General features: G+C 56.4%; 1 protein-coding gene across 1 annotated transcript in view; it reads left to right on the top strand.

Annotated features, from left to right (window-relative positions):
- ZFYVE28 (zinc finger FYVE-type containing 28) overlaps positions 1-22,577 on the top strand; it is a 165,354-nt gene that overhangs the window by 127,254 nt on the left and 15,523 nt on the right. Inside the window, exon 9 of the mRNA XM_050792260.1 lies at positions 1,298-2,548. Coding sequence (XP_050648217.1) covers positions 1,298-2,548 — 1,251 coding nt within the window. The remainder of the gene's footprint in view (positions 1-1,297; positions 2,549-22,577) is intronic.

Raw genomic sequence — 22,577 nt, forward strand, 5'->3', positions numbered from 1 at the left:
AAGAATTAATGACCTATGGCAACATGCTCTATGATGCGTGAATCTTACAGAATAGCATTGCCAGATCTAGCAATACAATAGCAGATCGCCCAGTTCAGTTGGAATTTCAGATAAACAACAGACTCTTTTTAGTGTATGTCCCAAATGAGCAGCATTTGGGATATACTTACACTTACAACTATTTCTAATGACACTTTAAAAGTACTTATTTGTTGTTTATCTGAAATTGAAGTTTAACTGAGTGTCCTATATTTTATCTGGAGATTCTACACAAATATAACATCAGCGAACAAATCCTGCCACAAGAGAGTGTAGACAGAATTCCCATTTCTTCAGAGCAGCAGAGCAGGTGCGTGCCTCGGCCTATGGAGTCAGGATGATGTCATGCGACAGCCAGGGTGCTGGGGGCCTGGTTGGGGTTTCACTTCTAAATCTTGCTGCTATTCACATGGGTGGGTTCAGCTTATGAAAGTTCTGCCCAGCTCTGCAAAGCGCACTTCCTCACAACAGCCATGGCTGTGCAGGAACGTCCTATGTGGGACTCAGACCACAGACACAGCTGAAGCTTCTCCCAGCAGAGAGCAGCCCACAGTCGGCCTGTAGGAGCCTGCTGCAGGAGCTTCCTGCTCAGCATCACTGAATTTACTGCACTTTTGGGTCTCGGCCTCAATGCCCCTTCCTCCAGGAAGCCTTCCTGGCCTCAACCAGGTGCCCTGCTGCACCCTCCTTCATGGCTTGCGTTGTCTTTGGTTGCAGCTGTCATTATTGTAGTTCAGTCATTATTTGTATAAATACCTGTTTATCATCTGCCTCCCCCAACTGCAGGCTGAGTCCACAAGGGCAGGAGCACACCTGCCTTCGTCCTCGTGTCCTAGTGCCCGGTTCCTGCCGCATAGCCAGTGCTCAGTGGTATTTGCGGAATGAAAGGGTGAAGGTCTGTGTGTAAACCAGCACATATTTTTTTCACTCCTTGGAGTTTTTATTCATGCAACTAACACATGCCTAACAATCAGGGCTTTCTTATTTTCAGCAAAAGGTTCCAGAATCTTGTTTTAAAAAAGACACTGTACTAGAATCCCAGCCGGCCACCTTGAACACCGTTGTCCTGGGCGGCGAGACCTGAGCCTTGATCTGTGGTGGAGGAGACCTGCTGGTGCCATGTGAATTCAGGTGCAAGCGTTCAGTGCCTGGCTGCTGTTCTGCTGGTGCAGACTCCAGGGTGCTGCATCCGCTCCTGGCCAAGGAGGCTGGTGTGGCTTTGGGGACCCTCACCCTTGTGTTTTGTCTTGATTTGTAGGGATTTGCTGCAGACGCTGACAGAGGAGGAGCTGCACACGCTGGAACGGAACCTCTGCATTTCCCAAGACGTGGAGTTCCCCATCCGCGCAGACGTGCAGGGACCCGCCGTGCTGACTCCTGCCCTCTCTGCCCCTCTCCCCCCTGAGGGGCCACTCTCAGTCAAGGCCAAAGACCCGGACGCAGAGCTGGCCTGCTCCATGCAGTACGACGACCAGGAGCTGGAGCAGCTCAGCCGCATGGTTCACAGAGCGGGGGACGAGATGTCCTCTCTGCTGTCACCGCCCAGCGCCTGCCAGTCCCCCGCGCACAGGCCGGGAGCAGAGGGCAGCCCAGGCGGGGAGGCCTCTCCACGCAGAGCGCGCCTGCGGTCGGGCAGTGACGAGGAGGAGCGTGTGTTCTTCATGGATGACGTAGAGGGGACGGCAGAAGCCCTGGCCAGGCCGGAGTCCCCAGGTGGCCCATTTGGGTGGGCAGGCAGTATTCGGGCCGACCCCCAGGAGAAAGGGCAGGGTGGGCCAGGCGGAGCAGCGGGGCTCAGCGTGCCCGCCTCGGAAAAGGAGGAGGACTTGAGCAACAACAACAACCCCGAGGCCGAGGGCACAGGCGGGGCCAGCCTCGCGGGCACCAGCTCCTGCAGCTGCCTGGACTCGCGGCTGCACCTGGACGGCTGGGAGGTAGGTGCGGACGACGCAGAGACGGCCGAGATGATCGCCCACCGAACAGGGGGCATGAAGCTCTCAGCCACGGTCATCTTCAACCCCAAATCTCCCACTTCCCTGGACTCTGCTGTCGCCACCCAGGAGGCCGCCTCGGAGCCTGTGGCCGAGGGGATGGATGGCGGCCCCCACAAGCTTAGCACTGCGGCCACCAACTGCCTCTTGCATTCCTGCGTGTGCTGTGGGAGCTGTGGGGACAGCAGGGAGGATGTGGTGGAGCGTCTGCAGGAGAAGTGCAGCCCGGGAGGCGTCATTGGCGCCTCGTACGCTGCCAGCTTAGCCAAGGCCAGCGACAGGGCCGCTGAGAGACAGGACGAGGCGCCCCCGCCCTCAGAAGATGCCTCCGACGGGCGGGAGCCCAAAGCCCCCACTTCCAACAAGTGCCTGCCTCACACCTCAGGTTCCCAGGTGGACACAGCGAGTGGGCTGCAAGGAGAGGCCGGGGTTGCAGGTCAGCAGGAGCCAGAGGTCAGAGAGCTGGATGCCGGGAGCCCCTCGGCTCATGAGGCACCTCAGCCCCTGTCGGGCTCCAGGTAAGAGCCAGTCTGGCCCAGGGACTGGGTTTGTCCTCTCTGCACTGGGGGCAGGTGCTGGCACGTTCTCCAAGCATTACAGTGTTTCCACCTGGGCCATCTTGGCCACCGACAGGTGCTGGGCCCTGGCCAGGTGTGGGGTCTATGTGAGGAGGGCAGGGGCAGGAGCTGGCTGTAGAGGCACCCGCCCTGTGGGGCATCGTGCACCGGGAAATGTGTGCCAGCAGGCCCGCTTCCCTGTTTCTGATGTTCCAGGTGCCTTTCAGGTGTCATGGGCTCAGTGCCAAGCCCTCAGCTCACCTGCCACAGCCCCGGCTCATCCCGCACCTGGTGTGAGCCACGTGTGCCGACGCAGGGCAGAGGGAGTGGGCTGTGCCGGTGCCTAGCCCCTTGCCCTGGGCCGCATCCAAGCGCACTGCTCACTTCTCTTTGCTGACCACCGTGGCTGCCTGGCTCGCACCGGGCTGAAACAAGACACAGACCCGTGGCTATGGGCGTAGAACCTGGGGCCGTGAGGGGTCCTGAGACCACCCACAGGCAAATTCCCAGGGGTGTTCCCAGGGCCTCTGCCCCTCCCAGGACTATCTCCTCCTTTCCCTGCATTGCGGGGAGGTGGGGAGGTCTCCTGTCTCTTCTCATGGGCTCCCATCCCCCACACTGGAGACAGGGAGGGAAAGGCATGGCTCATTGTCTCATGGCTGCATTGTCAGGGCCACTGGCCCCCTTGCCAGGACCCCACCCTGCAGGGCTCCCGCCTTGGCTGTGGCCGTGTCTATAGGCCTCTCTAACAGGGAAGAGAGAGGGAGGATGGAGGGGAGGAGGTTCAACTGGAGGCCGGAAAAGCCCCCCAGGAGCCGTGGGAGCTGGGCAGCAGATGGGGACAGAGGTCGGGGGCACAGGTGGCAGGAGTGAGGGGCTGTGTTGGAGGATGGCGGGCAGGCCCAGGAGAGGGTCCTCACACCGGGGAAAGGGGCTTCTCAGTGCAGGGCAGACGTCTCCTTCTTCCTGTGCTGGGTCCTCCCAGGTCGTACACTTGCTGGAGGAGCAGGACTGGCCAGGGCCCTGAGACAGTCAGGCCATTCTTCCTTTCCGCTGCCCACTCAGGGCTCTGGGCCTCCCTGCAGCTCTTTCCTGTGCTGAGGGCTGGGTGGGCTGGGCCTGCTTCCCAGCATCCCTCCCCACTCCCCACCAGGCCCTGGCAGCCTCTGTCACTTTCCATCAATGAATTTGCCTCTTCTGGACATTTCCTGTGAACACATTCAGGTACAGGTGGTTCCCGACTTACGATGGCTCGGCTTAACGAGGGCGTGAAAGTGACGCGAACCCAGCAGGAACCGTCCTCCGCGTTTTGGAGGCTAGGAGTGTTAGATGCATTTCTGACTTAGCATCCGATGGGTTGAGTCAAGGAGCATCTGTGGTGTGTGACCTCTGGGGTCCGGCTTCCTCCAGCGAGCGTAACGTCTGTAAGGGCCACGTGTAGAGGTGCACAGCGGCACGCCGTTCCTTTTTATGGCTGAATCACGCTCACCGCATGGGGAGCCCGTCTTTCGCTTCTTCATTCACTGGTGGATGGCGGATGTGTTGTTTCTACGTTTTGGCTGTGATGAAAAGTTTCATCCGAGTTTTTGTGTGGACACATGTCTTCAGCTCGTCTGGGTAGATCCCTGTGAGCAGAATTGCAGATCATGTGGTCACTCTGTGTGTGGCGTTTTGAGGAGCTGCCAGACTACTTTCCACTGTGGCCGCCGTTGGCATCCAGGCAGCCACGGACGGGGGTTCCAGTTTCCACATCCTTCCTTACACTGGTCCTTGTCTTTGTTTTGTCCTTAGGGCACACCCCACTGGTCAGCAGTCAGCTGATGGCTCTAACACCACTGGACACCATTGCTTTACAGCAGGTTCCATGGTCTCATTCAGCATTACGTGTGTAGAGACTGCCATTGACAGCTGATACAACTTTCTATTTGTGTGGTTCCCAGTCAAATCTATAAATAAGATAGACCCAGAGAACTCTGTCTGAAGGAACCTTTTTCTCCCCTGCCCCCAAAGGGAACAGTTTAAGAATGTTTTGTAGTACATCCTTCAGTTTTCAAAAATGTAAGCAAAGGCACATGAGTAGAAGTTCAGATACACACCCGCGTATCCCCCGTCCCCGTATTTGGTGAAGGGCCTCCTGCTACAGGCAGTTGCCCCCACCTCGCTCTCCTGGCCTTCTGCCCGAGCCGCTCCTGTGCTTGCTAGAGACGTCCTTCCTTCCCTTCACCTCGGGGCAGGGCCCCATGCGAGGCTGGCCTGACGTGCACTCGGGTCCCGGTGCTGGCTTGGGCTTGTTTCCAGCCTTTTGCTGTCACAGACGTGCCACGATGAACAGCGTTGCACAAACAGCCTCTCCTCTTTTGGGTGAGACCATTTTTGAGATACAGCCTGAGCTTCTCGGCCGTGTCAGCCAGGGCACCTTTTCCCTACTACTGGATGCTTTCCTCAGGGGCTCAGACCAGACCCAGTTCATTGGCAATGGATCGTTTTTCTCCAAGTTTCACATGAAACCGTCAGAAATTATTTGACAGGATAAGAGGGGAGTTTTTGGTTTGGGGCCTGCCCATCTTTTGCTGCTGGGGGTGGTGGGGGTTGTCCAGGTGACAGCCAGTGGACGCTCACCCCCTCCGGAAGCTCCTCCTGCCTTCCTGGCCTGAGCTCTGTGCTCCACCACGGACATGGCCTCTTAACGCGGCCTCAGCTTTCCAGGCCTCACGCAGCTCAGCACAGGCGCCGAGGCTTAGCTGAGGAAAGGGAAGGAGCCCAGGTGGTGGTGCCATCTTCCAAGGAAGCGTTTCTGGCAGGTGCTGAGGATCCGAGAGAGCAAGCACATCGCAGGGTAATCAGGACAGCACGTATTTGGTTCGATTTAGGACAGTGCCTGGGCCCAGCACTGTGCCCGGAGGTAGCTGGAAATCAGGTCAGCAGGCGGCGGCACATGGCAACTGTCCCATCCAAGGCACAGGCGGTACGCACCCTGGGAGCATCGTTCACTCCCCCACTCATCTGTGTCTCAAGCATGTTCTGGGCCAGGCACCGGAGACCCATCAAGGAACAAGAGACGTGCCCTGTCCCCCCAGGTGTCACCTCACACCATACGGAGGTGATAAGGCAGTGGAGGTTTTCACACAGACAGACGAGGAGGCCAGCTTCACACACGGAGAAAGTTCACCCAAATTCAAACAGCCGCGTGTCAGGAAGCCTGGCTGGTGTTAAGTAACGTTTGTGCGAGGCCGGTCGCGTGCACAGGTGTGGCTGTGGTTGGTTAGCCCTCCCATTCTACAGCAGGAGAGACTGAGACGGAGAGGGTGGTATTTGCCTTAGCTGAGAGCATCTGGAAGAGCCCGGGCCTGTTTGGCCATGAGACCCGCTCACCCGGCAGGCGCCCCTGCAGCCCCTGTGGTTGTGGTGTGGACGGTTCAGAGGGAAAAAGAGGGCACGGCCCTGACTCACGGCTTCCAGTCCCACGTGTGAGTTGGACCTCCGTGTGCTGCAAATGAAGGAAATGTGTGGAGCCGTGGCAGACCGGCCCGCAAGGCCAGATTCCCCCGAGACCCCTGGAGCCTGTGTTTCTGGCCAGGCAGACGACAGCCTCCAGGAGGAAGGACAGGGCTTCCCGGCCACCAGCCAGGGTACAGATGCACACAGGAGGTGAGTTGGCACACGGCCCGCTGGGGTCCTGGTGCGAGGGTCCCAGCCAGGAGGAGCCCCTGTCTGGGGCATTTCCTCGGGTGGTGTCGCCGGGAGTCCAGACATCATCCTCGACAGACAGCAGTGAATCAGCCTTGCTGATGAGAATGTTCTGGAACCTACACCCTTCAGTTCTTTTCATTTTACTGGCTTCTTTCCCACCTTCTCAGTGGTCAATGAATCCTTTTGGAGAAGTTGACATTTTTTAAAAGCTTATTTTCCCCTCAGCTAGCCTCACCTCATTGATCCAGAACCTTCTGTCCTCTTGAAGTCACCCTTGTAAGTTACTTGTCTAGATGACAGAAACTCTGCTCAGGCCGGTCGTCCGTTCCTTCCAAGGACACCATGAAGTGGATTTCCAGCCTCTGCCTTGTGCGAAAAGTAACACTGACTCCCTGTTTGCTGATTATAAATGTGGTCCCTGTTCATTGTAGAAACTTTGGAAAACATAAGAAGGAGAGACTGGGTCTGGTGGCTCAGGCTTACATTCCCAGCCCTTTGGGGACTGAGGCAGATGGATTGCTTGAGGCCAGGAGTTCAAGACCAGCCTGGACAATATAGCAAGACCCCATCTCATGGAAAGTAAAAGTAAATTAGCCAGGTGCAGTGGTGTGGGCCTGTAATCCCAGCTACTTTGGAGGCTGAAGCAGGAGAATTGCTTGAGCCCAGGAGGTGGAGACTGCGGTGACCTATGATTGTACCACTGTACTGCAGCCTGGGTGACAGAGCCAGACCCTAGTTCTTACAAACAAAAGAAGTAAAGAAAGACATAAATATTACTCCTAATCTTATGAACGGTTTTATTATTTTTTTCCCACTGAACATGGTTTTATAGTTTGCTCTACGGTTTTTTGTCTGCCTCTTGGATCCGCTTTCCTTTTCTCTTCTTTTTCTTTCTTTTCTTCCTTTTCTTTCTTCTTTCTTTTTTTCCTTTCCTTCCTTTTTTCCCTTTTCTTTCTCCTTTCTTTCCATTTCCTTTCTCCCTCCCACCCTCCTCACCCTTCCCTTCCTTCCCTCCCTCCCACCCTCCCTTCCCTTCCCTCCCTCCCACCCTCCCTTCCCTTCCCTCCCTCCCATCTTCCCTTCCCTTCCACCCACCCTCCCCTCCCTTCCCTTCCCTCCCTTCCTTTCCCTTCCCTTCCCTTCCCTTCCTCCCACCCTCGCTTCCCTTCCCTCCCCCTCCCCTCTTCCCACCCTCCTTTCCCTTCCCCCCTCCCTTCCTCCTTCCCTTCCCCTTCCCTTCCCCCTCTCCCCCCTAAAGACACCTCTCCCTTCCCTTCCCTTCCCTTCCTTCCCTCCCACCCTCCCTTCCCTTCCCTCCCTCCCACCCCTCCCCACCTCCCTCCCACCCTCCCTTCCCTTCCCTCCCTCCCACCCTCCCTCCCTTCCCCTCCCTCCCACCCTCCCTTCCCTCCCTCCCACCCTCCCTTCCCTTCCCTCCCTCCCCCCCCTCCCTTCCCTCCCTCCCACCCTCCCCTTCCCTTCCCTCCCTCCCTCCCTTCCCTCCCTTCCCTCCCTCCCTCCCTCCCACCCTCCCTTCCCTCCCTCCCACCCTCCCTTCCCTCCCTCCCATCCCTCCCTTCCCTTCCCTTCCCTCCCCCACCCTCCCTTCCCTTCCCTCCCTCCCACCCCCCTTCCCCCTTCCCTCCCTCCCTCCCTCCCTTTCCCCTCCCTTCCCTCCCTCCCTCCCTCCTCCCTTCCCTTCCCTCCCTCCCCCCTCCCCTCCCTCCCTCCCTTCCCTCCCTCCCCTCCCTCCCTCCCCCTCCCCCCTCCCTTCCCTTCCCTCCCTCCCTCCCTTCCTTCCCTTCCCCTTCCCCTTCCTTCCTCCCCCCTTCCCTTCCCTTCCCCCCCCCTCCCCTCCCCTTCCCCTCCCCTCCCCTCCCCCTCCCCTCCCCTCCCCTCCCCTCCCCTCCCCTCCCCTCCCCTCCCCTTTCCCTTCCCTTTTCTCTTTTCAACCACAGAGCCTCCCTTGGTTGCCCAGGCTGGAGTGCTGTGGCACAGACATGGCTCCCTGCCTGGGCTCAAGCTGTCTTCCCACGTTAGCCTCCCAGGGTGCTGGGATTACAGGCATGGGCCGCTGTGCCCAGCCTTGGATTATTTCTTTAGAATTGGTCCTTAGAAGTAGAATCACCATAGCAAAGGTATGAAGCATTTGAAAGCTCTGCCATTCGCTGTCAAACTGCTTTCCAGAAAGAGCTGATACCCGCAGCAGTGCGATCCCTCGCCGACACTTCCAACTCCAACTCGAGGGGGAGAAAACCGCCGACACTTCTAACTCCAACTCGAGGGGGAGAAAACCGCCGACACTTCCAACTCCAACTCGAGGGGGAGAAAACGGAGTACCCCTCGCGGTTCCTGAGGTTTGCCCCTCTCTGCTGACTGCCAACCTGGGCAGTTGTTCTGTTAGCGCCTGTGTTTTTCGTTCTGCGAAGTGACTGTGTTTTCTGCTGTTTTTCAGCTGGGACGTCACGCTTTTCGGACGTGAAAACGTTCCGTCTGGTCTGTTTATGGCTTTCTCCAAGTTGTTCTTGCCCTTTGACTTCGTTTTTGGATATGTTTTGATTTGCAGATGTCCTCAATTTTATCTTGTGTAATTAAGTTTATAGAAATTCTAGAAACAAGTTTGTTCCTCTGCCTTTCTGGTTGATCGTGTGGTGCAAGGCGCGTTCCTCCTCTGCGGCGGGGCGGGAGAACGTTCTCATCTCTGGTGGCCTGGGTTTTATTTGTTGCCATCAATCCTGCAGCCCTGATGCCTAGTTGGGAGGAGGCTGGAACCAGTGTCAGGGGCCTCTGTGCATCAGAGTGGGACTGACGGAGGCTGTGGCCGTCCTGACACACGGTCAAGGCTGCCCAGGCGGTGGCTTAGGGAGGTCTCAGGGCCTGTCACTGTCCGTCCCACAGGGGAAGGCCAGGCCTGCTCCGTTGTGCAGTCAAGCGCCTCTGTGACTGCACTTGAGTCCGGCTGGTGACCTCACCCCCCCCGCCACTGCCCCACCATGCTCAGCAGCCTCTCTGGCCGTTGCTCTAGGTAGAATGATAGGAGTCTCACAGGCCTCTCGGGACAGACAGTGGCCAAGCCTCTGCCCCAACCATGTGGCACATGCCCTGACTGTGTGCGCCTTCCTTCCGGAACTTGGCAGTGGCAGACAGATGACGGACATTGAGGGAGATCCCTTTTAGGGGACTCGCTGGAGGCGCGGTGGGGAGTGCCCTGCTCCATAGGCAGATGTGAGGCGAAAGGCAGTGCCTGGTGAACTGGCTGCTCAGCCTGAGCCTCAGTTTTGTCATCTGCAAAATGAACCAACAGCAGGCCCCAGCCACATGGCAGGACGCACTCCTCACGCATCACAGCTCGTGCTCTGCTGTTCCTCCCAGCACAGCCCGCCATGTCACTATGTCACCGTGGCACCCCACTGTCACTCCTCACCTTGCTTCCGGATTGCTCTTGCAGCCGTTCCTGGTCATCTTTGCCATGATCAGTCTTGGCTTTGCCTCTGGATTTCATTGTTTCCTGGATTCACATCTCCGTCTCCCACTCTCCTGGCGGTGACAGCTGTCCCGGGTGACATCAGGCTTTGCCGTGGTGCTTCATGACCTTGCTCCTGGACAGTGGGTCCCGGCCTCCAGCTTGAACATCCACCCGCCGCACCCCACCTGGCTCCTTCTCCGCCGTGGCCTGGGGTCATTCCACGGGCTCCTCTGCCCTCTGCCAGTGTGAGGACAGGGTTCAGGGGTGTCATGGAGGAGAGCCTGCAGCCGGTCTATCCCAAGGCAGCTCCAGCTCTCCCAGGCCTGCTGACCCCTGCCCTGTGGTGAGGTCGCTGCTGCAAATCCTCCTGGGCCCCTCCGGGCCATGACACAGAGGGTCCTGCGGCCCCCAGCCCGTCCCCCGGTGCCCAGCCCAGAGGAGGGCAGGTTGTGGCTGGCACATTGGTGAAGGCGCCACTGCATGGGGAGTCACCTGCTGCTGGCACTTCCGATGTGCTTCGTTCCCACATCCCCCAGTTGGCTTTCCCACCAGCAGACAGGCGTCAGCCCCTTCCCTGGGTGGGGCCTCATCCAAGGGCCGTGTGGTGCTCTGGCCTCAGTGGCCCGGAAGGCCATGCTTCCCTCCCTGCAGTGCCGGCAGGACTGACAGAGCCTTCAGTGGCCCAGCCCCACTGTGGAGCTGTTCTGGGGGCTCAGAGGACACAGGCAGCCTCTGGGTGGAAGACTGGGCTGCTGGGCTGCAGGGGCTCCCTGGCTGCAGGGGCTCCCCAACTCCAGGGGGTCCCCAGTGGACCCACCGCAGGACGAGGGGACGGAGTGACAGGTCTGGGACTGGGGCAGCCCAGCCTTGCTCCAGTGCCTGTGACCTTGGGCAGCAGGTGCCACCCCGCGGGCCTCCCCTCCCCCTCACTGGGATGCTTACATGGCTGCCATTTCCCCTAGACTGTCTGGGGCCTGGTGGCAGGTGCCCACTAGGCTGCTGCAGCCATCGGTCCCTAAAACAGGTGTCCCGAGGCCCTGCAGGGAACACCGAGACCTTCCACCCACTTCATGCCCCGGCAGGAAAAACGAGAATGATTGAGTGGTTTAAAAATAGAGGAGGACTTGGAATTAATTAGACTCTTGAAAAACAGATTAGGTGTAATGACTGTCATTAAGTCAATCGTTTGTAAGTGACAGGGCCTCCCGGGCTGACACAGTGAGTCGGGGATAAGACCAGGGCTGGTCCGCCACACACAGGCCTGGGTGAGAGGGCAGAGCTGGGTTCTTGCTCTCACCGGCCCCAGGCACACAACCTCAGCAAGCTCGGTGATGCCTGTGTCACCAGAACCCCATGGGGGACAGTGATTGCAAGGCCCTGAGTGGTACCCTGGATGCAGTAGGCACGCAGGCCAGCGAAGTCCTGGGAGGAGGTGCCACCCTTCTTGCAGATGGGCCTCCTCCCAATTCACAGCTGGCCCAGAGCTGGAGGGAAGGCCCCGGCCTGGCTGTGCTCTCAGGAGGCCTGGCCAAGGGGATGGTCATTACCGCAGGTCCCCCACACATCCTCATGACCGCACCGAGGGCCCTTCCTTATAGGCTGTCTGTTCCCTGGTGACCACAGCTTCTCCCCCAGCCTCCGGACCACACCCTGCACCTCTTGCGACATCCGCCACCCTGCTCCTTCCCCTCCATCACCGTCGACCTCAAGGGCACCACCTGCAGGCAGCTGCGGCTACGTGGAAGGAGCCCGTCACCATCCTCTCTCCCTCACGCCCCCCACCTGGTCCTCCAGCCAGTGCTGGGAAGAAATTAGAATTGTTTCATGAGGTGCAGAGTGCCAGTGAGGCAGCTCCTTTTGTGAGAGCAAAAATCGGGGGGTGGGGTGGGGGGAGGCCGCCTGCAGGCACTGACATTTGCTGAGGCCTGAATGAAGGGAAGGGGCTGGAGGAAAGGTGCCCAGGTGGCAGGACCTGTGAGGGCCGAGGTGCTGGGAAGGAGCAGAGGGGACAGGGAACAGGGCAGAAGGAGGTCGGTGGGGTGGGAAATCTCAGAGAGCTTTGTGGGCAGGGTGGGCAGGAAAGACTTTCCTGAGAGAAGGAACGGCATCAGAGGCGGTAACGTGAGCGTGGTGGTGAAGTGGTCTGGTGGTTTAAAAATTGTTGTAAATGCTGGGCATGGTGGCTCGTGCCTGTAATCCCGGCATTTTGGGAGGCCGAGGCAGGCAGATCACTTGAGGTCAGAAGTTTGAGACCAGCCTGGCCAACATGGTAAAACCCCGTCTTTACTAAAAAAAATACAAAAATTAGCTGGGCATTATGGCAGGTGCCTGTAATCCCAGCCACTTGGGAGGCTGAGGCAGGAGAATCACTTGAGCCTGGGAGGCAGAGGTTGCAGTGAGCCAAGATTGTATCACTGCACTCCAACCTGGGCGACAGAGCGACACTCCATCTCAAAAAAACAAAAAATTGTTGTAAATGGCTTTATTGAAATATGATTGGCATACGATAAACAACAGCGTATGAGAGTTCAGTTCCTCCATGTCCTTGTCAACACTTGGTATGGTGGGCTTTTTAACCATTCAGATAGGTGTGAAGTGGTACCTCATTGTAGTTTTAATTTGCATTTCTCTGAGGAATAACAATGTTGGAAATCTTTTTTTTTTTTTAAGTTTTGTTTTTTTTTTTTGGAGACAGGGTCTCACTATGTTCAGCCCAGGCTGGCCTTGAACTCCTGGGCTCAAGCAATCCTCCTACTTCACTTCAGTCTCCCAAGTAGCTGGAACTACAGGCATGCTACCTCATTGAGTTGAGCATCGCTTCATGTGCTATTTGTCATTGGTTGTTTGGTGAAGCATCTGTTGACATCTTTTGCTTTTTCTTTCACTTGGGTTGTTTATCCATATGGAGTACTGAGAGTTCTTTATATATTCTGGATATAAGTCTGTTATGTGATTTTCAAATATTTTCTCCCAATCTGTGGCTTGTCTTTTCATTCTAACAGTATCTTTTGAAGAGCAAAAGTTTTTAATTTTGATGAAGTACAATTTATCCATTTTTTATTTTATGAATTGTGATTTTGGTGCTGTACTAAGAATTATTTTCATAACCCAAAGTCACAAAGATTTTTTTCCATGTTTTCTTCTGGAAATCTTATGCTTTTAGGTTTTACATTTAGATCTATACAGTATTCCATTTGAATTAATTCAAGTATATGGTGTGAGGCATGGATCAAAGTTTTGTTTTGTTTTGCATAAGGAAAGTCAATTATTCCAGAATTATTTGTTGGGAAAGACTATTCCTTCTCCACTGAATTGCCTTTGCATTTTTGTCTTTAGCTAACCACATGGGGTGGGTTCACTTCTGAACTCTCCAGTCTCTCCCATTGATCTGTTTGCCTGTATTGACACCAATGCCACACCATCCTAAATATGGTAGCTTTATAATAAGCCTTAGTTGGAGGTGCAAGTGCTCAGCTTTATCTTCTTTTGAAAGGTTGTTTTGGCTATTCTGTCTCCTTTGTATTTCCATATGAATTTTAGGGTTGTTAACTTTTGCCAAAAAAAAAAAAAAAAAAAAAAAAGCCTGCTGGAATTTTGATTGGGATTATGTAGAATCCATGTAGTAATTTGGAAAGAATTAGCATCTTAATAATACTTCTGGTTCATGAACATAGTATATCTCTTTATTTATTTAGGCCTTTAATTTCTCTGAGCAAAGTTTTATGGTTTTTAATTGTACAGGTCTTGCACATCTTTTGTCAGATTAATCCTCAAGTATTTTATGTTTTGTGATGCCATTGTAAATTGGTTTGTTTTGTAATTTTAATTTGTAATTGTTCATTGGTAATATATATAGCTATAACTGATCTTTGTAGATTGATCTTCTAAAAGATTAATCTTCTAGATTGATCTTGCTAAACTCACTTTAGTAGTTATGGTTTTTTCAAAGATTTCATCAGTTTTCCTACCTAGATGATCTTGTCATCTGAGAAGAAAAACAGTTTTGCTTGTTTTCAATTGTATGTCCTATATGTATTTCTTTTTCTTGTGTTTTTTAACCAGCCAGAACCTCCAGTATAACGTTGAATGAAAACAATGAAACAGGATGATTCTGCCTCATTCCCAAGCATTCAGTATCTATTGTTAAGTGTGATTTGAGCTGTAGGATTTTCACAGATGCCCTTCATCTTCTAAAATAGAAAAGGAGTTCTCTCCTATTCCTAATTTGTTGAGAGGTTTTTTGTTGTTTGTTTTTATCAAGAACAGATGTTGGATTTTCTCAAATGCTTTTTCTGCTTTCTTTGACATAATCACATGGTTTTCCTGTTTAGCCTGTTAATGTGATAAATCACATTGATTGATGTTCAGATGTTCAGCCAGCCTTGCAGTCCTGGGGCAAACTGTACGCGGTCATGAGGTATTATCCTTTGGATTTACCGTTGGCTTTGATTTGCTAAACTTCAGTAGGATTTTGCATCTGTCTGAGAGGACTGTCAGGCAGCTGTCTTCTTGTCATGCCTGTTTCTGGTGCAGGAGCATGGCTGTCTAGGATGAGTTGGGGAGTGCTCCACCTCTTCAGGTTTCTGGAAGAGCTTGTGTAGAACTGGCATTATTTCTGCCTGAAATGTGAGGTAGACTTCACCAGGGAAGCCATCTGGGCCTGGAGTTTTCTTTGTGGGAAGATTTTTGACTACAAAATCAATGTCTTTCTAGCAGACTGTCTGTTGAATTATCATCTTATTCCGTGAATGGAGTTTCTTTGCTGCAGTATCGAGTAATCCGTCGACCCTGGTCCATCCTCCTGATGTCCCCTCAGAGGCGCTGACTCGTTATCAGGCCCTCAATGATCTGACCTGGCCCTCACCACAGCCCTGCCCCTGCAATCGGCTTCCCTTGTCCCTGCCAAACCAGGGGACCTGCCTCTGGACCCCGCGTGCCCTCCTGCTCCTGTCCCTGTCTGCCCTTCGGGCTAGCATCGGTCTATACTGTGGCCTCCCTCCCTGTCCCTTTGGCATGGAGCCACCATCGTTCAGCTGCCTGGACGAAGCTGTAGGGAGCTTTGTCAGCTGGGTCTCACTGAGTCCCACAGCTGCCTTCGAGGTGGGAGTCTCCGTGTCTGTGGCATTCCTGTTCGTTTCATGGCTGGACCATCCCTTCCAACCCAACTCTCCGGCCGCCTGCAGGACCCATCCCAAGGTTCAGCCTGTGCCTCTCAGGTGCGGCAGCATGGCATCCTCCCAGCCCCTCATGCCGCATCCCAGAGCACCTGGATGTGACTGAGGATCCTGGTTGGGGGACGTGCTGGCTCTAGGCTAAGTGGAAAGGAGGTGGCTCTGAGGACTGGAAGGCAGCAAGGCCTGGGAGGATGTGCTGGCGCCTGGCTCATTTGGACACTCACGTCCCTGACTCTCCCTGCAACTGCTGCCCTGCAGCCTGGCCACCTCTGCTCCCCACCCCAGCTCCTTGGCCCAGTGCAGCCCCATGGACTGGCAGGTGGCTCTCCAGCCTCAGCCTCCCAAGGCACAGATGCTGGGGCCCATCCAGGCAGGGTTCATGTCCTCCACCAGGCGTGTGGGGAGTGGGATGGGCATCGGCAGGTGTGGGGGGCTGCCATTCTTGGGGAGCTCCAGGAGAAGGAGCTGGGCAGAGTCCAGGCCTATAGTGCTGCTCCTTGAGGTGCGGCTCTCAGTTCCTGCTCTCCCGACCCTGGGGCCCCCAGTGCTGTCCCTCAGGACGCTTCTCAGTGAGGGACACAGCAGTGTCTGAGGCGGGGGGTGAGGGGACCTAAGGCCACTTCTGGCCCTACTCCCTGCTCCTGGCAGCATCACGGAGCCCATCAAGGGGTGGAAGCGGGGGCTTTGGCTGGAGTGGAGCCTACTCAGTAAGCATTAGCCCCTCCTCAGGGAGCCTGGAAAGGGAGGGAGCCTCCCCCTGAGCCTGAGGAGGTGAGAGGGTGCTAGCTTCCTGCTCCCCAGTGGCTCCAGGAAGCATCCTCGAGGGGTTGTTTTCCTCCACCCCGTGGGACCAGGAAAATTCCAGGGGGAACAGCCCCTTCTCGAAAGCCAAGCATCTCCTCCCACTTTCACTGAGCCGAAAGCAAGAGGAAGTGGTTTCAAGCGCGGGGTTACTGCAGCCGGAGACCCGGAGACCAGGAGACCTGGAGGCGGTCCTCAGCCGACTGCACCCGCCGCTCTGAGACTCACCAGTTGTGGCGGCTTCTGTTCAGAGAGCTTTTTAAAGCAGCGAAAGCGCCCGCAAGGTGCGAGACGCGAAGGGCGACAGGAGCTCCTCCTGCTCGTGTGCTGGGGGCAGGAGCACACGTGCAGGCACTCTTCTCACTAATCTGCCTTTCCTCGTTTTTTAGGGTGCACATGTATTGCTTCCATAATTACAAAGAAAAACAAAGAATAGCTTCCCAGACCATAATAATAGTGGGATCTTTTCAAGAACTGGGCCATGTCTAGGCCTGGGCCTCACTGTGTCCCCAGAGCCCAGATCTTGGCCAGGCAGGGCTGGGCCAGGAGGGATCAGATTATGGCCCCCACCCCTCCCCACTGCTGCTTGGCTTGTGCTTGGACTTAATAGGGGAAGCAGGGGGCCGGGTGAGCACCCCAAGGCGATGCCCAGCCCCTGGCCCAGCCCTGGTGTGGCCCCTGTCCCACAGCAGGAGAGGGGTGAGGCTGGCCCAGAGGAGCCGACTTCTTGAAGGACCTGGTGAGCCGTGGGTGTCAGCAGCTGCTCTGGGGCCAGGGGAAAGGTGTGGTCGTGCCCAGCTCTGCTGCACCTACCCATGGCCCCCGGTTTTTGGAGACATCTCCTGGGGGCCATCAGTGAGCAGCGTGGCATCTTCACGAGAGGACAAAGCTGGAGAGGGCTGACAGACAGGAGCTGTCAGGGTAGCTACGGGATCCATGGAGGGGTCACCATGACGACTGGGAAAGTAGCCCGTGGGGCCTGCAACCTGCGTGTCTCACCAGGCACGGTTGCACCTGATCCTCTGAAGCCCATTCTATAGCTGAGGAGACCCCACCTCCTCGGAGGAGGCAGGCAGGCTTGTGGTCACACACCTTCCAGGTGGGATGGGCCCGGGGACTGCTGGGCCATCCCCATATGGGCTGCTCTCTCTGGGCTCCAGTTGCCAGCATGGGCGGCCTTGCCCCCTGAGCACATCTTGCAACAATGGGTCCCCCGGGGCAGAGCCTGGGGGCCCAGCCACTGGGGAGTGGCTCCGACGGGGCCTGCCACCACGCTGCTGGCTGAGGCCTGGCTGTCTGTCAGTTGCTGGGCTGGGCTGGCCTCCGTGAGGACAGCGGCTCCCTGGGCCTGTCCACGGTCTGTCTGTGTCTGCCCTCCCCCTTAGCCTCTGTAGAACATCCCTGGGATGAGGAGCGCTGACCACAGCCTGGCTGTCCCCCATGGGTGATGAGGATCGGGGCACTCAGGGGAACTCAGGTTCTCCGAGTTCTTCTGGACACCACCATCGTGACTGACCAGAGGCATCTCCAGGAACTCCCCCAGGTCCACAAGTGTCCTGGGACATGATGCACAGGCCCCCGCAGGCTGTGGTCAGCTGTGTCACCACAGGGACCCTGGACATCACCACCTCTGCCGTCTGGGCAGGAACTTAGCCTCCCAGCACCTCAGTTTACTTGTCTGTAAAAGGCGAGGCCAGGTGCTGTGGCTCACACCTGTAATCCCATTACTTTGGGACCCGAGGCAGGAGGATCACCCTGGGGGTGACGGGGCTGCCGACAGTGTGGGGCGGTACCTGGCTTGATGCCTACCCCCTGCCTGACCCTCCAGAGGGCTGGCCTCTTTGATGACAGCAGGTGGCAGGAGGCTGTGGCCCTGAGGTCTGGCCCAGCAGCCTCAGCCTCTGTCACACACCACCCCCTCACTTTGAGGAGGCTGTGCTCCAGCCCATGTTACACGGCCCAGGGCCACACCCAGGACCTGAGCGCCTACTTACCCCACCCCTGCATCGTATGTGCTGAGGGGCACCCTTCTTCGAAGGACGCTGTGTGGGCAGTATCGTGCTCCTGTTTTAGATTATTAATTTAATTTAATTATTGAGACAGGGTCTTACTGTCGCCCAGGCTGGAGTGCAGTGGTACCACCCTGGCTTGCTGCAACCTCTGCCTCCCAGGTTAAAGCCATTCTCATGCCTCAGCCACCAGACTAGCTGGGATCACAGGCACCTGCCACCCCCACAGCTAATTTTTGTATTTTTAGAAGAGACTAGGTTTTGCCATGTTGGCCAGGCTGGTCTCGAATTCTTGGCCTCAAGTGATCCTCCCACCTGGGCCTCCCAAAGTGTTGGGATTACAGGCATGAGCCACCACGCCTGGTCTTAGCACTCCTATTTTATTAATTTAATTTAATTTAATTTAATTTTTGAGGCAGGGTCTCACTCTGCCACCCAGGCTGGAGTGCAGTGGTGCAGTCATGGCTCACTGCAGCCTAGGATTCCTGGGCTCAAGTGATCCTCCTGAGTAGCTGGGAACACAGGGTCGTGCTACCATGCCCAGCTATCTTTTCTTTAATTTTTAGTAGAGACAGGGTCTCACTGTGCTGCCCAGGCTGATCTCAAACTCCTGGCCTCAAATGATCCTCCTGCCTTGGCCTCCCAAAGTACTGGGATTAAAGGCGTGAGCCACTGCGCCCAGCCTCACTTTCCTGTTTTAGAGACAAGTAAACTGAGGCCCTGGAAGGTTAAGTTCCCTGCCCACATGGCAGAGGTGGTGATGCCCAAGGGCCTTCAGCTCACACTGGCTAACCTGTGACTCCCCAGCCCAGCTCGAGGACACCCTCCCCAAGGCAGGACCTCCCCTTGGAGCAGCAGCCACGTGCCCAGGTCCCCTCGGGGGTCTCCTCCTATTGCCAGCCCACAGCCTCCACTGTGGCCCCAGCACCCAGCCCGGGGCCCGACGTTCCCCCACTGTGTAGCAGGCGCTCACCTGGCCCACCCCCTCACTGTGCAGGTCAGGACTTGCCCTCATTAGAGATGGGGTCCCTGTTCTAGTCTCACCTGTTGGTTTTCCTGGGAGCCAGCTCTGGGGCCACAAGGGGGCCTAGGAGATGGAGGCCCTGTACCCAGTGATCATGGCTGGGAGGTGATGCAGGTCCTTGGGCCTTCGTGGACTCAGGGCTGGGTAGGGCCATATCGCTGCTCAGGTCAGGCCACCTCCTCCAGGAAGTCCTCCCTGCTGTATGGTGATTGTGCCTTGCTGTCATTGTGAGCTTCTGATCACAGGCCAGTTGCTTCTGCCTTCCTAGGCCCGCTGCACCTTGATAGGGCCGGGCCAGACAGGAGTGGGGGTGGGGGGAGTGTGAAAAACATAAAGGAATTCGTGTTCCTAACTGAATCCCAAGAGACATCAAGGCAATGCTGCTGAATTAGAGGAGACGGGAAAATAGCTAATTTTCAGAGCATTCACGCATCCATATCCGGTGTCTCCTTATGTTCAGTACTTTGGAACCAAACTGCGGGTCCTACAGTGATTCCTCCTGCCCCCTCAGAGTGCCCCCCTCGCCCTGCAGCCCCCACCGCTGAAGCACAGCGGTGTCCACATCACAAAAGGCACTGGGAGGGTGGGGGCAGTGAGGAGCTGTCTCCCTTCCAGAGACCTAAAGAGATCCCAAGGGCGCCTGGGACGCCCCTTCCTTCCCTTAGCTCCAGACGTCCTGGAGATCTGTGATGTGTGCCGGCCTCTGCACAGGGAACTCCAGCCACAGCCACCTCCTGTCAGTCACCACAGAGAAAGGAAGATTTGTGGAAGGAATACAGCAAATCAACGCCTCCTCCTCCTCGCAAAGCACTTTCCCTGGATGTTGAAAGAGTGACTGCAAACTTAGAGGCCCTTCAGGGACTTAAGCCAGGATTCGTTCAGCCCGTCCTACGGCCGCTGCACGTGAGGCCTGAGGCCCGAGGCCCTTGCTGCCTCTGTGCCACATCCACACCGCTGAGAGGATCTCACTTGTCTGACCCGTCAGTGGCTATCTTAACTGTCCTGGTCTGTGGCTCAGGGAGCAAAGCTCTGGACCACACAACCTGCCCAGGGTCGCCCAGTGGGTGAGAAATGCTCTTAGGATCGGACGACAGAGTCCACCTGTAGATGCCTGTCTGGGGCTGCTGGAACAGAACCCCCAGGAGCTGGGAGGCTTAAAACCATGGGGATTTGCTGGTCTCCAGTTCTGGAGGCAGGCATCTGAGATGAGGGCGCTGACGGAGTGGCACTGCAGCCCAAGGTTCTAGGGGACGATCCTCCTGCTGCTTCCAGTTTCTGGTGGCTCCTGGCACTTCCTTGCCTTGTGGCGGGGTCACTCCAAGCTCGGCCTCCATCTTCTCTTGGCTCCTCCCTGTGTCTGTCTCTTATAAGGACACTTACTGGAGTTGGTGCCCATCCAGATAGTCCAGGATGGTCGCATCTCAAGATCCTTAACTTCATGACATCTGCAAAGAACCTTCTTCTAAAAAAGGTCACTGTCACAGATTCACATTTGGGGGGGCCCATTCAGCCCACCATGACATCTGAATCCTGTGCCTCCAGCCCCTCACCCTTCCTGTCACCCCCCACCCTGTCTTCAGGACACAGCAGAGAGCAGGGGCTGGAGAGTCAGCAGCCCAGGGCTGAGCTCCTTCCCTAATCCCACCTGGCATAGGTGAACCGGAGACCGCATTTGCTCCACCAAGAGCCCACGTCTCAGCTTTGCATCAGCTAGCTAGGCTGTGGATAAGCAATTCTGAGTAAGGGTCCTGCAGCGTCCATGGATCAGATGCCTGTCTCAGCACGACTGGGTTCTCTGCTCAGGGTCTCCCCAGGGTGAAATCCAGGTGCCATGGACTGCGCTCTCGTCTGGAATGGCTGAGGTTTATTTCATCACTTCTTGTTGATTGAGAAGAGACTGAGATGCGGTGGTGGCCGGTGTGGAGCTTAGCACTTGACATCCTCCATGCCTGATGCCCCCCCCTCCCCCGGCAAAGGGCAGGTCTCGGGGCTGACCTCTGACCTGACCTCTGACCTGCTGCTTTTTTGGCATCCTTCTGCTGAGGTCTCTTAGGTCTCATTAGCAGGAAGCAGGGCTGGCCTGGGGGCCGGGAGGGAGGAACTGAGGGGTGAGGACCGTGCAGCCCACCCTGAGAGAGCGAGTAAGTCAGTGCCCACATAGGGCTGTCCTCTCCCCGCTGCTCTGGCCCCTGACCCCATGCTCCCCACGGGGACCGAAGTCCTGCAGCAGCAAATCTCAGGCCACTGTCCCTGCACCCCCTAGAGTGCCTGCATGGAGCAGGTTTGGAGATGGGTGGGGGAGCAGTGACTGGGCCAGAGTGTCTGGAAGGACCCCTGGGCCTGTACCCACACCCTGGGACCAGAGGAGCATGGACGTTGGAGGGTGATCCAAGAGAATGCGCCGAGACCACATGACACGTCCGGGAGAGAGGCCTGCAGACCAAGCTAGTGCCTGCCTGTGGGGACCACAGGGACAGCAGCCTGGGCAGACCCCGGCCAGCTGACCAGGGCGGGGCAGCACTGAGATCCCAGCTTTGATTTCCCTCCTTCCCCGCTGAGCTGTTTCCGGGATGGGCGCCTGCCCTCCTGGCCCGGGCCAGCCCTCCTTCCTGTCCCTCGGTTCTGCCCCTCGTTCTGGCCTGCAGTGGCAGCGGTCCTTCTGAGGATGCCCTGGTCACAGAGCAGCGTTTGTCTCCTTCTCAGTCCTAGCCTGTGCTCAACCCAGGGGCTATGGAGCTGCAATCAGGAGCTGTGGTGAGAAGACCAACTTCCTTGGGAACACGAGTCACACAGGAAAAGCATGAGAGAATGACTTTGCAAGGGGCTGGAGAGGAAAGGAAGCAGGAAGATTCCAGCCTATTCAGAGTAAATTGGCTTACTTGCTGCTGGAAGTTACTAGGGCTGACACCAGTGCACAGGCCTCACAGCCATGGGGTCGGCGCCATGTGGGGTCAGCGCCACGCGTTAGTTCCCCCGGCTGCTGTGACGAAGCACTGTGAGCCAGGTGGGTTAAATCACGGGGGCATTTGTTGTCTTGCAGTCCTGGAGGCCAGAAGTCGAGATCAAGGTGTCAGCCGGGCTGGTTCCTCCTAGGGCCGTAAGTGAGACTCTGTCCCAGGCTGCCTTCCAGCCTCGGGTGGTTTGCTGGCCATCTTGGGTGTTCCTTGGCTTACAGAAGCATCACTCCAGCCCCCGCCTTCAGTCCATGTGGGGTTCTGCCCATGCGTGGGCCTGCACCCAAATTTTCCCCATGGGTAAGGATACCAGTCAAGTTGGCTTAGGGTCTACCCTACTCCTGTATGACCTTATCTTAACTTTAGTTACACCTACAATGACTCTATTTCCAAATAAGGTCACATTTTAAGGTACTGGGGTTTAGGACTTCAACATATGAGCTTGGTGGGGGGCCCCAGTTCAACCCCAAACAGTTCACTCGCACCTCCCTGCTAAATCCTTGCCATGCTAGGCTCTGAGGGCACCTGCCAAGAAGCGGGGTCTGCCTGCTGCTGGTTCCACTGTGGCCTGAGCCGAGCTGCTGTGACTTTGGCAGACAGTTCCAGAGCTGATTCCTGGAAGGGTGTCTCAGCCCTCCCTGATTCCAGGACTCACAAAGGAAGTCAAAGCCAGGCCTTATGCATTGCAGACTCAGTCCCCTGGAGGTCTTTGTGGGGCACCACAAGAGGAGACAAGATGTCCCAGCAGGCTCCAACTCCTTTGGGGAACCAGAGGCATCCAGGACTGTGGGATTGTCCTGGGCTGGTGGCCAGTGTGACCAGGCAGCCAGTCTTTCACCTCTGACTCCTGGGGGGCTGTGCTCACCCCATCT

This window comes from Macaca thibetana, chromosome 5 (assembly GCF_024542745.1).
Source record: "Macaca thibetana thibetana isolate TM-01 chromosome 5, ASM2454274v1, whole genome shotgun sequence".
Lineage (NCBI taxonomy): Eukaryota > Metazoa > Chordata > Mammalia > Primates > Cercopithecidae > Macaca > Macaca thibetana.